Consider the following 15,437-nt stretch of genomic DNA (forward strand, 5'->3'; position numbering starts at 1 on the left):
CTCAGGTATAGTTAAAGATTCCAATGGGCTTATATCTGTTCGCAGAGATAAGCCCATTGTTAGAATTATACATATGATGTAACCCAAGAGAGGCACTATAAATAACGGGGCGGGTCGTTGAGCAGATCATCTGTCGATTAACTTGTGCTCAGCATAATTGATTGTGGGGTGCGAAGAGAGATGGCAACGGAAAGTGAGTAACTATTTGACCTTGTTTTTTGATTGATGCATTGTATACAGAACTAGAATTTATTAGTGCACTTTTATTCAATAGCCCATGGAGACTAGCCCTGGAAGAAGAAGACCCGAAACGGGAATTGAGAATAACAGCTGATGCCCGTCGGCTTGTTTTGTCTTATTGATTCCATCTATGGACACATGGACTGCCTTTTCCTTTGGTTGCACTCTCCACTTTCGATTGAGCTTATCATTGTATATATATGAATTTTTGTAATTGCTCTTGGCGACGGACCACTCTACCTCATTCATGAAACTATTGTAAACTGTGTTGCACATTCTTGCACTTTTGCACTTTTGTATATATATAAAAAATTTTCATATGCAATTACTTGCATTGCTCTCCGGTTTGTAATTTACGTGTCCTTTTCCGGGGGCTTCCCTTTAGTTGTTGCTGTTATCTAGGAGGGATCATGGCTGATTTAGCCAAGACCTTCGCCTTCTCGGCGGAGGAACGTGAGCAAATATTGTCTATCAACAAGTCCCTCCTTGGGCCGACCACCTCGGTACCTCTTGAGGATTGGTCTACTTTAGAACAATTGGAAATGAGAAAATGCTGCTTGTCTCTCAATGCAGCTTCTTTAACTGACTACTCAGTGAACAGATTTATCCCGAGAGGCTTGCGCGTTCACAAGCCTCCGGGTATGTTTAAGGACAATGCAGAATTTAAGACCCGCTGGGTAGCGATCCTCAACAAATGTGCATTTGATCTTATGTTACTCTTGATTCAAACTTCCAATGCTGAATTGGACAAAATTAAATTGGATATAACAAAGCTGGAGGATGATCTTAAAACTAAGGTTACTATTGAGGAATTTGACCGCAAGAAAGCAGAATTGGACCAATGCATTGTGGACAGTAAAGAGAAGCTCAAAGCCATCAAGTTGAAGAAATTCGAGAGGGATAGGAGGGATTACACTACCGGCCGTATCTATCAGTGGAGGGATGAAACTAGTGTTAAAGCACGGAAAAAGGTTACATGGGCCAGTAATTTACAGATGGGGTCAGAATATGAGACTACTGAACCATCTGAGACAGATACCTCTGGGGATGAGGGAATGAGTGTTAGAACATTAAGGAACCGAGATGTACCTCGCCAACCAAGAGGGAATTTTTTAGGGTCCCGGTTCAGAAAGAACAACAGACCTCGGACCTGATATTCAATCTGTCCTCTAGAACCCTGACTGATGTCGAAAGAGCAGTCCTTAATAAGGGACTTGGTTTCGTCCCGGCACCACGTCACAATGCCTTTAGAACACGCGTCGACTTTTTCAAATTGATTAGGCTTATTAAACTTAAAAAATTATTTGGTAGTACTAGGGACCCTTCACCATATATGGGGACTAGATTGCGATCCACTTTTTGCCCATCTGTCTCTGACCCTTTGATTGATTCGTTTGAACAAGTAGTCCTCAGGGATATTGACCGGCTAGAGCAGAATAAAATTCACTGCAATTATAATTTAACCAGACAAGAATGGCTTGCCTTAAAGTCTCTAAGGGATGACCGCAATATTATAATTAAGGCCGCCGACAAGGGTGGCGGCATAGTTATCCAGGATACAGCCCACTATGAGCAGGAGGCTGAGCGTCAGCTAAACATTCAGACTGATTATAAGCGGATCCCCTGTAACCCCTTAAAACAGATCCAGCGCATCATCCAAATTGTGCTGGAGGAAGGGCTACTTGCAAACGATATTGACCAGAAGACCCATGATGCTTTAATTAATAAACACCCCCGTACCCCGGTCTTCTATATTTTGCCCAAAATACACAAACCGGGTTTTCCTCCTCCCGGCAGACCGATTATTTCGGGATCCAACTCAGTACTCGAGCCACTATCCACTTACATTGATTTTTTTCTCCAGCCACTGGTTATGCATACCGCAGCTTACCTTAAAGACACTATGTCGCTCATATCCCTTCTGGAATCTTTAACTATACCTGAGACGGCATATCTTATGACACTTGATGTCAAGTCTCTATATACATCTATACCGCATGAGGGAGGTAGAGCGGGAGTAGAAAGCGCGTTGTGGTCACGTACCGTACAAATTCCCTCTACTCCGTTTTTACTTAGTCTCTTGGACATTATTTTGGAGAGAAATTACTTCAAATTCAACAATGTATATTATTATCAAACAAAAGGGGTGGCAATGGGGTGTGCTGCGGCCCCCAGCATTGCCAACCTCTTTATGTCACAGATAGAACAACAATATATTTTTTCGGAGCATAGTCCCCTTAAGGAATCAATCGTCTTTTACAAACGATATATAGATGATGTCATAGCCATTCTTGACTCATCGAATCTTGCGGAGGACTTTGGGCACTGGCTTAATACTCTTGACCCTAACATACAGTTCTCATGGGAGGGGAATGAACATTGTATTCATTACTTAGATGTTATCATTTATAAAAGCACACCGAGCTCTCTGGGTGTGCGGCCATATAAAAAACCGACGGACAGGAACTCATATCTGCATTATGACTCCTTCCATCCCAGGCGTTTGAGGAACAACATTCCCATTGGCCAATTTTTGAGAATTAAAAGGAATTCCACCAATCAGCTTGACTTTTTCCAGCATAGTCGAGATATGAATCTAAGTTTTGCCTCTAGAGACTACCCTGGAGCAGTGAGACGATCAGCTCTTAGGAGGGCGGAGTCCACCTCACGTGAAGTACTTTTGCAGCCCAAAACTCGGCAGGGAAATACTAGAATTAAATGGTCTTTGGAGTACACTTCAATGACAGGGGCTATAGATAAAATTATTTAAAAACACTGGCATTTAGTAAGTGGGATTGTTGGATGTGAACAACACCCACTAGCGGGCCTTAGAAGAACAAGAAGCCTCAAGGATATTCTTGTTAGATCCGAATATTGTAGACCTACTCCCGTTTGTTCCTTGCCCGCAGGACATTTTCCATGCGGGGACTGCTCAGTATGTAATTTGATGGTGGACCTACGGAGCATAATAACCCTCAAGAAGATGCCCCTGTTGAGATTCTCTACATGTAAATCCTCTTACGTTGTATACGTTATTCAATGTGGCTGCCGCTTTAATTATATCGGCAGCACCACACGTCAATTACGTATCTGGATTCAGGAACACCTGTCTAGGATCAAAAATAATGTCAGGGAGGCTCCCCTTGTGGAACATTTTCTGTCCAGCCATAATGATCCAAGAGACTTGTCAGTTTCAGTTTTGGAGGTACTTGACACAGAAGGCAACACTAAACTTTTGCAATCTGAAAATAGATGGATTTTTGAGCTGAAGAGCTTGAGTCCTACTGGGTTGAACCAGTCAATTGATTACTCTTGCTTCCTGGGTTAGGATGCCCTCTTTATGCTCCTCCAGCTTTGTTTCTTAACAACACTCTGTAATTGTTGATAGCGGGTCCTAACAATTTAAATAAGGATAAGTGTTCGCAGAGATAAGCCCATTGTTAGAATTATGCATATGATGTAACCCAAGAGAGGCACTATAAATAACGGGGCGGGTCGTTGAGCAGATCATCTGTCGATTAACTTGTGCTCAGCATAATTGATTGTGGGGTGCGAAGAGAGATGGCAACGGCAAGTGAGTAACTATTTGACCTTGTTTTTTGATTGATGCATTGTATACAGAACTAGAATTTATTAGTGCACTTTTATTCAATAGCCCATGGAGACTAGCCCTGGAAGAAGAAGACCCGAAACGGGAACTGAGAATAACAGCTGATGCCCGTCGGCTAGTTTTGTCTTATTGATTCCATCTATGGACACATGGACTGCCTTTTCCTTTGGTTGCACTCTCCACTTTCGATTGAGCTTATCATTGTATATATATGAATTTTTGTAATTGCTCTTGGCGACGGACCACTCTACCTCATTCATGAAACTATTGTAAACTGTGTTGCACATTCTTGCACTTTTGCACTTTTGTATATATATAAAAAATGTTCATATGCAATTACTTGCATTGCTCTCCGGTTTGTAATTTACGTGTCCTTTTCTGGGGGCTTCCCTTTAATTGTTGCAGCTTCCAGATGGTGGCTGGAGATCTCCTGGAATTACAGCTGGTCTCCAGCCAACAGAGATCAGTTCCCCTGGAGAAAATGGCTGCTTTGGAGGGTGAATTCTATGGCATTATACCCTGCTGAGGCCCCTTCCCTCCCAAACCCCACTGACTTAAAGCTCCACCTCTGAAATCTCCAGGAATTTCTCAACCCAGACCTGGCAACCCTACCTGACGGTCAGGTAAGTGGAGGTGAGGGGTGGAGGGTGAAAGCGGGGGATCCCCTGCTCCCACCAGGGGAATGGGATCCCTAAGAAGGAGGGCTTACCAAGGGAATGCCAAATGAGACAAAAAGCCTTCACCTGCTCGTGGAAAATGGCAACAGAAAGAGACAGACAAATCTCCCTGAGAAGATAGTCTCAGAGTTTTGGTGCCACTGTTGAGAAAGCCCTCTCTCAGGTTGCCACTCGCCAAATCTCAAAAGGTAGGGGCACCTAAAACAGGGCCTCTGAAGATAACCACAGTGGTCAGGTAAGTTCATAAGGTAGTAGGAGGTTCTTCAGGTATGTTGGTTCCAAACCATACAGGGCTTTACATGCCAGCACCAGCACCTTGAATTATTTCTGGAAATAATTTGGGACCAAGATTGATATAGTCTGTAAGACCCACTCCAGCCAACATCCCAGCCACAGCATTCTACACCAATTGAAGTCTTCAAACACTTCTCAAAGGCAGCCTCATATAGTAGCTACAAGTGTATCTACGAGCTACATTTGGTTCACCAGCTCTCTCATTTCTTAGGATTCAGCTGATCTGACCACACCATCAATCCATGCTTTTTTAACTTCACATTTGGACTACTGAACCAAGAAATTGCAGCTAGTTCAGAATGTAGCAGCCCAATTATTGTCAGGGACAGGTGAACGGGAACATAACTTGGCTGTCTTAAAACAGCTACATTGGCTGCCAGTTTCTTTACAAGTTAAATTCATGGTGTTGGTTATGACCTTTAAACCTCCATTTACTAGGATCCACATATCTAAAGGACTATCTCTTCCCATATGTCCCCATGCACCAAATATGGCCTTAGGCTATAAACCAAGGGCATGCATTGAATTACTGTCTGAAAAAGGCTTCAGTTTGGACCTATAAGCTACTTATTAACCTGAACTTTCCAGTACTATTTTTATTGTTGTATTTTATTTCAATTTCCAATACACACACATCCGTTGTCCATTTTTAAGTTCCTAAATATGAAAACATAAAACAATTAAATTTCAGTTCTCTACATATGCATCCAATGTTGTGTTTTTATTTTCTCAATATCTAATGAAAGTAAGCCAAGAGCTGACAAATGTAATGAATGTTTGTTTTCCTCCCTTTACTCTTACAAGGTTGGTTAAACATTATTTACATTTTAACTGTTCCATATGACAATCCCATGAGATAGCTCAGTACATTATAGGTGTAATCCATCAAATGCTGTTCCTGCACAACTCCAGTTCAGATGAATCCAGGATGCACAGGGATAATGCTTGGGTGATTGCCATTTCAAAGCCATTCACTCTCCTGGCACAACTTTAGAGTACTGGATACCTCCCTGAACGAATTCTCCATGTGGCTCAGAGCAATGTTTCTAGTCTTACTCACTTCAGTGAACCTTTCCCAATCAGACCAAGGGGCAAACATGTCAGCTCACTCTGTGAGAGTATTGGATGCAAGCTAAACTAACCATGCTTCTATATCTGTCATACTTTGGATGGCTTATAAATCCACCTGTATCACTCCCTGCTCCACACACACCTTTAGCAATCTCTGCCTCCCTTGGAGTGAGGCTCAGTATGAGATTTAGCTCAGACCAGCAGGAAAATGGTGGCTCATGGTTCGTGAAAAGTGACAGACCACGAACCATGAACTGTCAGGTTATGGGTGACAGGATATGGTAGACAGATCCCTGTACCATTGCTACAAGAAGTCCAAGCACTTGGTTAAATGGTTTTATTCAGAAATCAAATCATTTCCATACATATGTCCATAGGATTACTCAGAAGCAAGAAAGTATCTAAGCAGTATATGTTCTTTGACAGGAATAGAAACTTGAAGAAAGTACATCTCCAAATACCCAATCATTCCCCCCTCCCACCTAAACCACAGGTTTGCGCGGGAAATGTTCTGGGAATTTCTTCCAGGGTTTATACATAAGCCTAGACAGGACAAAAGACATAAGATTAAACTGTAACATTTCAGACAGTGCAAGGTCGCTTCTGGGAGTTTCAAAGGAAGGAGATAAGCAGCAGCAGCGCCAGGGTTTTTGGCACCTGCGGCCGGCCGGCTGAGCGCCCATGCCCGCGCACACACGCACTGGCCTGTGTGATGATGTCACATGTGACATCATCACGGGTGCGTGCACACCGCCAGCCCGATTGCTGTGGCGGGTGGCTGGGATGGCACGCAGGTGGCCTCCGAGATCTCCTGCTCAGTTTCCCTGCGCCGCTGCAGATGCCCGGCCAGGAGAGTGTTCTGGTCGTGGTGGCAACGACTTGGGGTGGGAGGGTAGGAGGCTGCAGGTCCGTGGTGCGTGCTCCCGCCCCCCATGCCTCCTCCGGCACCCCCTCCGGCACCCCCGCACCCTGAGGCCACCGCCTACCTGGCCTCAATGGGCGTGCCGGCCCTGGAGATAAGACAGCTGTGTTCTTAGGATGCTTGTGAAATGAAAGTGATGGTTAAGGCATTTGCAAAATGACATTAAGGTAAAGCATTAGCAATGGTTCAGTATTAGCATTGGCATGGATGGGGCTCAGACATGACACAAACCACATGAATTTACAAACAGCAAGAAAAGTTTCAAACTTTCCACCCAGCTGCTTTTTTCACCCAATGGGAGGAGGAGGAGGGTTTGTCAGAAATGGGCTCTGATGAACTGCTTGTTCGTGAACCATGAACCAGCTTGGTTCCTATTTCAGTTCATGCCCATCTCTAGTCTGGGCTCCTGCTCTCAAGACTGAGTTCTAGAGGATGGAGAGGCAAAGCAAACACCCAAGGGAATGCACAGCCAGTAAGAAGCTTAGAAAGTTCACTGGTGTTGGATCTGGACAAGCAGCGATCTTGGAGTGATATACAAGGAGAAGCCTGAAACAAAGGGCTTAAGTAATCTTGTTGGAAGTGTGTATCTCCAGGCCTTGTCCCCCCTGGAAATAACTGCTAAAGGGGCAGTGCTTGATTCATGATGAATGTATTCTGGTGGGGCTGAAATGCCTCTTGCCTCTTCTAGGATCAGTGGGCACATGGAGAAGCATCCTTTGGACTGCTGATGGTTCTGGGTCAAAGAGCAAAGGAAAAGCTACCTTCTTGGGATCAGTGGATGCAGGTATCTCCATCCTTTGTGACTCCTACTGCTGTCCTGTGACAGTTTCATGCTAAGTGGTACTCTCAGAAATGGTTTGTGGTTCTATGCTTTGCTGTCTTTGGTGTCTTCAGACTCAGATAAAGACTGGACAGAGCCCTAGGTCATGATGAAAGGTGAACAAAAGACATAATAATGGAAATCAAAACTGGACTAACAGGAGATGGAGTTAAATGGTGATTCCTTAGACATAGCTCCACTGAAGGTTGATTCTCTTCAATGGTCAAGAAGAATTAAAGATTTCAGCTCTCAAATTCCCCCAAGGGTTGCTCCTATTTGATGGTGGTTCTGAGATCCATCTTAAAGACAGCAGCTCCATTGTGGAAGTACCATGAACAAGAGGGAGGAGCAGATGGAAGTGTTCAGTTGTTTCTGGAAACAATATATTTCCCCAAGCCAATTGCTAGATATTTATTTAACATTTATTTGATGCAGCTAAAATGTTTGAAAAATTCTGCCTCTGTGATTTAAACATGCATAGGACTTCTTCAAAATCACTATAAATCTGAGTCTGGAGACTCCAGTGTACAAATACACTTGGAGAAATTGTGATTATTAAAAAAAAAAGAGTTTAACGTAAGCAGCTTGAAACTAGCAAACAATGAGTCAACGCTAGTTGCCACTAACGTTTAGGATATTGGTTTCATGTCTATAAAACTCCCTTCTGCAATTTTATTATAACATGTCCACTACCGCTGTGCTAAAATTGTTCCAGCTTGGAATTTTAGTGTGAACAGAGGAATTATCACAAGGGGTGAAGACTTAACAATTTCACAACCACTTCCCCCATTTTCACCATTTTTGTGTTGCTTTCCTGTCTTAGCACTATTTTTAGAATCCCATTGATGGAAAGAAAGCTATCCAGATTGTGGGTTCTGTGAATAGATTTTAAAAACAAAACAAAACAATGGTACTAGAGAAAGGAGCACTTAATAGGGTGCACCATGGGAGACAGGTGGGAACTGGAGGCTGCAGAGCAATCATTTGTCCTCTTTCACATACAACCCTGAAAGAAAAAAGCTGTCGAAACAGGGAAACATTGCATGGGGGAGAAAATGTTCATGAAACATGCCCATTTCTGTTTCTGGTCAGTACCACTGTTCACACCAGCACTGTGGCCTTTAACAGCAGCAAAAAATGGCTATAATTTTTAAGATATTATGAAAAGCAAAGATGTTTTGAAATTTTACTGAAGTCGTGATTAGATGTCAAAAATGCTCAGATGTTTAACAACGTACATACACATTCTGAATGTGAAGTTTTTTTTAGTGCTGTCTCAATTTCTAAGTGCCAAACTAGATGCAACACTTTTGTTGTGGCCACCATAGGGATGCCGCCACCATTTTAAAGTGGTTTTAAAATGCTGTGAGGGCACAATCCTGATTGGTCCTGCAGTACAGGGGGCTGGGGCACTCTCCCTCCCATTCCTTTTAAAGTGCTGAAATGGGGGGGGGGAGTGAGCACGCAAATGGTGGCAGCTTAGAGCTGGAGCTCCCAAACCTGACTCTCCCTCCAATGCTATTACAAGCACCTATTGAGCCAAATAAATATTAAAAAACAAGAAGCGAAATGGGGAAAGCAATGGGAACAAAAAGAAAGCAATCGACCAGTGATTCCCCGCAAGTGAGTCGAGCTCAGTGATGGGCCCTGGAAAACACAAAGCCTCTAAAATGGTTTCTGAGCAGGCTGATTATGCAAATGACAAAGATCTGCTAACAAAAAATGACTTTTCTGAAATGATGATACTCTTGGAGCAGAAAATCGCCCAAAAACTACATCAAATAATAGATCCTGTGAAAGCCCAGTTAAAGGAAATTAAAAAATCACTAAAAGAAACATCCAAAACAGCATATACTGCCCTAGAACTGGGAATAACTTTACAGGAAGAAATTAAAACTCTGCAAGCCTCAGAAGAAACCAAGCAAAATAAACTTCTTGATTTGGATTTGACCCTCAGGCAAAATAATTTAAAATTTGGGGGACTAGAAGAATCTGTGGAAAACTCCTCTGAAGTTTCTGTTTTTCTTTCTACATGGCTAGCATCTGTATGGGACCTAGAAAAAAGTGTTGCTCCTATTATAATAAGATATTTCCACTTGGGTCCAAAGCCTGACTCAAGATCCAGATATCTCAGAGATGTAATAGCTCAATTCCTCCATACATGCACAAAACAGAAAATCTTTAGACTTGCACAACAAAGAAATGGTCTCAAATATAATGAGAAAAAAATAGAAGTGTATCAAGATTTACCCCCAGAAATCTTGCAAAAGAGAAAAAAACCCATAACACAAAACCTTACTGAAGCAAATGTCAGATATAGATGGAACAGTGCATCCAAACAGCAAGTACATCAGAATAGGATCCTGTATCAAGCTCACGATGAAGCATCAGGCAAAACTTTTCTTGAATCTTTAAATTTAAATACATCCATGGAAGATAAAGAACAAAGTGCTACCTGAACATCGACTACAACTCAAATACCAGATGAAAACCTGAAACTCTGTTGGACTTTTCAATGCACAACATCTTTAAAAAAGGGTACTTTACTCTACTTTATCAACATTATCTTATAAAAGGAGGGCGAGTAAGATTTACAGAGCAATCCTATGCAGAGTTACTCCAGTCTAAGCCCATTGACCTCAATGGACTTAGACTGGAGTAACTCTGCATAGGATTGCACTGTTAGTTTATTTTGTCTCCCAACAATAAGACTTATGGTTAGACTAAGGGGTATACCTAAGTCTATCTGATTTGGATCAGATTTCCACAAAACTACCTTATAATAGAGGTTTAAATTTTTTTGAATAATTATATCCAGTTAAATTGTGTTATTACTATTTAATTTTTAGAGTGTTATATAAATTTAAAAGGGGGGGAGCCTTAAAATAAGCTAATTCTTATCAAGAAATTAAGATAATTATAGATCAGTAATAGGGTGGGTAGTAGGGAATTTGGGGGAAGGGTGTAAGAGAAATGGGAGAAAGGTATACAAGAAGTTGGGGCTGTTTTGTTTACTGGTTAAAGTTATTGATCAAAGTTATATTACATACAATTTTTTCTCACCAAATGCTGTAACTCAGGTACAGAGGTATGTAAACAGAAAAGGATTCTTATTCAAATCTGATAGCTCAAAAAGAATTGTATAATATGATAATCAAAAATACAAAAAAATGGCTCATCATTATAAAACAAATCGATAATCAACTAGAGGAAATCTATTTCTTAAAACAGTGTAATGTCATCTCTAAAGGTTCTAATTTGGAACTGCAGGGGTTAAACAATGTTCTGATGCTTAGGAGAGTTTCAAAAGTTTTGTTTAAAGAATATCCACATTTTTTATTTTTGTAAGAAACTTATTATAGGTCAGTAGTAAAGCAAGAATTAAAAACAAACTGGTTTGCTCAAAAATTTTTCAGGCACCAGGTTCATTAAAAGCCGGGGGGGGGGACAATTCTAATTTCAAGAGGGATACCTTTTTAATGCCTTGAAACAAATAGTGACCCAAAAGGGAGAATACTCTTTATTAAGGATGAAATGGATGGAATCCCCTTGACTTTAGCATCATTATATGCCCCAAATACAAACAGATTAGATTTTATAAAGAATACTCTGGCAGAATTGGCTATATTCCAAAAAGGTGAGGTGCTTATAGGTTGCGATTTAAATCACATAATAAATCCAGAATAATAAATCTCATAAACACAGTTAAAAAAAACAACAAAAGGAAAATCTAAGTTAAGCAAAATTCTGGACCATTAGGATCTAGATGTTTTGCAAATATTAAATCCTGGATCAAAAGAATTTACTTATTTTTCACTGGCTCATCACATGTATACAAGGATAGACTATATCTTAGCTTCCAAAATTTTAACCCAAATCCAAATGGCAGATATTGGGAACCAAATTTTATCAGGCTACTGATAAAATCAGTCTGAGGAATAAATAAACTATCTGATGGGAAAGGTCCTAATTGGACCCTAAATAAAATGCTCCTATTAGATGAAAAGTTTTGTAAGGAAATCTCAGAAGAAACTGAAAACTATTTTAAAATAAACTCTAACTGTGGAGTTTCCCAAGATATTATATGGGATGCATTTAGAACTGTAATAAGAGGCATACTGATATCAAAAGCAACAACATATAAAAAATCTAGACAAAAAACTATCTTGGATATAAAAGCAAAAATAGACTCATTTGGAAAAAAGGCATATAAAACATGGGGGTAAAAAAAATACATAAATTGGATCTAGAGCGTAAAAACTAGAATTATTGGAAACTTCTAAAATTTAAAATATGGCATATCTAAAACAAAAATTCATAGTTAAAAATCCAAACTCTCTGAAATTGCTAAAATACAGAGTAAAAAAGAAAAAAATCTTCAGATCTTATATTCTTGATTACCCCCTCCCCTGGGAAATCTTTAACTACATCTAAAGATATAGCCCAATTGTTCTATGATTTTTATCAAAAATTATATAGATCTGAGACTACAAAAGAAACTTTAATAATTGAATATCTAAATAAAATAAATTTCAAAACTCAACTCACATCAGAACATCTAGAATATCTTGATCAGCCTGTTACTAACACAGAAGTAGCCAGAGCAATCCAAAATCTTAAGAACAATAAAATGCCAGGCAGAGATGGCTTACCCATTAAGTTTTATTTAAAAATTCAAGTTACAGTTAATAGAACAGATAACAGAAACTTGTAATTATTTGATATTAAATGGGAGAGAAGCAAATATTATTGTAATCCCTAAGGAGGGTAAACATCTTGCTTTAACAGAATCTTATAGGCCCATATCTATCCTAACAGCGCAATCCTATGGCCGGCCCCAACGCCGGCGTGCCTGCACAGACGGAGCAGTGGCGCCGCCAGGCCGTATCCTGTGCCAGCGAAGTGCAGCGGCGCCAGCCCCAGCAGCAGTGCAGAGATGCAAATTGGGAGAACCAGAAAGCGTTGTGGGCGGGCTTGATGCGCGGCCACCGCCGGGCGCAGCCAAAGGGCGCTGTTCCCCACAAGCAGCAGGGGGAGGGGCCAGGATAGGCGCAGCCAATGGGCAGCACGCGATCCCGGCCAGGCCCCAGAGCAGCAGGCAAATCGCGCCCATGCCGGCAGACCACCCCGGCTCGTGCGTTGGGCGGGGCTCACAGTCGGGAAGGAGAGGGGTGGGCGTGGTCCGAGGAGCCTTTCCACCGTTTGCCCAACGCAGCGCCAAGTCCGTGGCGGCCGTGTCCAGAGAGGTTGGCATGGGACTGGAAGGTGCCCTGCCATGAGGAATCCAGGGCAGCAGCCAGTCCCGGCAGTAGGGAACAGCCACCAAGTCACGCCCAAGGGGAGGGTGGGCCTGAGGCCGCCACTAAGAGGCAGAAACAGCGGGCCCGCCCCATCCCCGTCCCAAGCCAAAGACCACAGACACCCGTTGCACAGAAATCAGCCTTTATTATTATACCATCCCACCTCCCCCAGCAGACGTGAGGAAGGGGAGGCGTGTAGGAGAGGGTGGGTGTCAAGGGACCATGGGGAGGCAGGGCTGGGCAGAGCCCATTTGGAAGGACAGGCAGCCAGGGGCCCATGACCAGGCCCGCGCTGACAGCGCATCCCTTCCAAAAGGGAGGGGGGGAAGAGAAGGATGCACAAGGACTGGCCAGGGGCCGCTCTGGCATGTCTTCCATATCGCCCTGACGCACCTGCCCTGCCTGGCATGCCGCCCTGAGTTGGGGTGCTCGCGCAACTTGCCATTGGGTGGGCCCTCCCCCTCCCCCTCCCCCCTCCCCCTCCCGGGGTCTGGGGTGGCTACTCAGCTTGCATGGCCCGGGCGGGGGGGGGGGGAAAGCACTGTGGTAGCCAGCCAGGGGACCCCGGGCTTCTGCGTTTCGGCCACTTTGTGCGGGTGGCGTACTCCTCCACTGCCCCTGTGGGCGGGGCCAGCGGCCTGCCCTGCAGGATTGGTGGGGCTGTCAGCCTAGGAGTGGGTCCCCCCCCCCGCAAGGCAACGCAAGCGGCCACGGATGCTGAAAGCAGGAGACGGCGCCGGGCCAGGGCGGAGCCACGCGCAGCCTTGGACACACCCCACCCCTCCCAACAACCATGGCATGTTGGCGTGGGAGGCTGGCAACTGCCCCGCAGGATTGGATGTGAGGCGGGACACCGCGGGGTGGAGGGTGTTGGAATGACCAATAGGGCTGCCGCAGACACCTGAGGGGCTGGACCCACTTTGGGAGGCAGCCGCTCATGGGACTTTGTTGCTGTGGCTGCGGCTGCAACGGGAGCGACCCTCCCCAGGCGCACGAGACCTCCTGCCTGGGATATGGCATCTGTCTGCCGCTACCCTAGTTTCTTCACTGATAGGGCAAGGGATCCAGTGAGCGGACTGTTTCCCGTGCCATCTCCCTCCCCCTTGCAGCAGCACCCCCGGCCACCCTCTCCCTGGCTTATTGGGTGCCAGCTGCTCGCCCTACCAGGGATCGAGCGCCCTCGGTGGCTCCCCCCTCCCCGCTGACATGCTGTGCCCCAACCCTCTACCTGACGTTACTGTGAGGGGAGGGAGGGGGCGGGGAGGCAGAACGGGGTCTGTCAGATACATTTGTGGCAATGTGCAGGTGGGGAGATGTGACGGGAGTGTTGGGGGAGGGGCAGAGGACGAAGTCAGGCTCGCAGACACAGAAAGCAGTTGTTTTACGACTCGTTTTATTGCACTGGAACAAGTGGGCTTGTTTTTAGGCTAGCAAGGGAGCCGGGGAATTCTGCACAGCCCTCCTTCCCGCTCGGCGGGGCAGTGCTGAGATGCAGGCCGTGGCGCGAAAGTGCTTCCTGGGCTGCAGCCAACCCTCCGTCAGAGATGTTTGGGGAGGGAGGGAGGCGGGGGAGCAGCCCTGCCCTGGACGTGCCTGCGGGAGGAAAAGACACATGTGGGCTTTGCCTCGTTCCACTGGCAAGGCAAGCCCCACACTCCGCCATCCGGGAGGATGCACATAGTCGAGGGAAACAGCAACCAGCTGATGCACGGCAGTCTGGCGAGGATGCACTCGGCCTTGGCAAGCCTTTACCTTTAAGGGAGGAGTGAGCTGGTCATAACAAACACCTGGTCGCATGTGGTTTCTGGGGCGCCTGCCTCTGAGGCGGCCAGGGGCGGCCATGGTCGCCCCCCACTCCTGCTGGGCCTCCCCCGAAGCGGCAAGTGAGCGGGTGGGGTCAGGTGAATGGGCGGTTTGCACTAATCCCCCCTCCCCTACCTCCACCTCACCTGTCAGCGCTCCGTCAGTCAACATCAGGCGGGAATACCGGGGTCAGGGTACCTGCAAGGAAACGGGAGAGGCTGCTGTAAATTCGCCAAGTGTCACTCCCTTCTCTCACGGAAGGGTTAATTTGTTTGTGCTTAGTTGGAAGCAACTAGCTTGCATGAGTCCAGTTAGATGTTGAGTTGTTCTTCCTGTCAGGGTAAAAAGGGGGTTAGGCCAGACATTTGCACTTCTTCCCTTTTATGGGAAGTGCGCCCACTTTTTCGCAAAGTCCCCCGAGTGCATTCTGTGCCTGCCACCGTGAATGCCCTCACCCCCGTTCGGTGTTCAAAGGGGCAACGCCACGCAGCACACGGACAGAGCCTCCGGCGACGTGCTCACTTACCTGAGGGTTTTGGCCGGCGCTGGCCGGATGTTTTGTAGGGCGCGGTCGCAGGTGATTGGGTGCGGAGAGGGGGGCTCGTCTAAGCCGGGCGTGCACGCTGATTGGTCCCCGGGATAGTTCGCATCCTATGCTCCTTCGGGCCATGGAGGCGGGGCTGGGCGCTCGGAGAGGGGG

The 15,437-nt window shown here is 45.1% G+C and overlaps 1 protein-coding gene across 1 annotated transcript in view; it reads left to right on the top strand.

Annotated features, from left to right (window-relative positions):
• Positions 1–1,573: 1,573 nt before the first annotated feature.
• The window catches only part of DOCK3 (dedicator of cytokinesis 3), a 566,279-nt gene continuing 552,415 nt past the window's right edge, over positions 1,574–15,437 (top strand). Inside the window, exon 1 of the mRNA XM_054976377.1 lies at positions 1,574–1,976. Coding sequence (XP_054832352.1) covers positions 1,574–1,976 — 403 coding nt within the window. The remainder of the gene's footprint in view (positions 1,977–15,437) is intronic.

This window comes from Eublepharis macularius, chromosome 4 (assembly GCF_028583425.1).
Source record: "Eublepharis macularius isolate TG4126 chromosome 4, MPM_Emac_v1.0, whole genome shotgun sequence".
In the NCBI taxonomy this organism is placed as follows: Eukaryota; Metazoa; Chordata; class Lepidosauria; order Squamata; family Eublepharidae; genus Eublepharis; species Eublepharis macularius.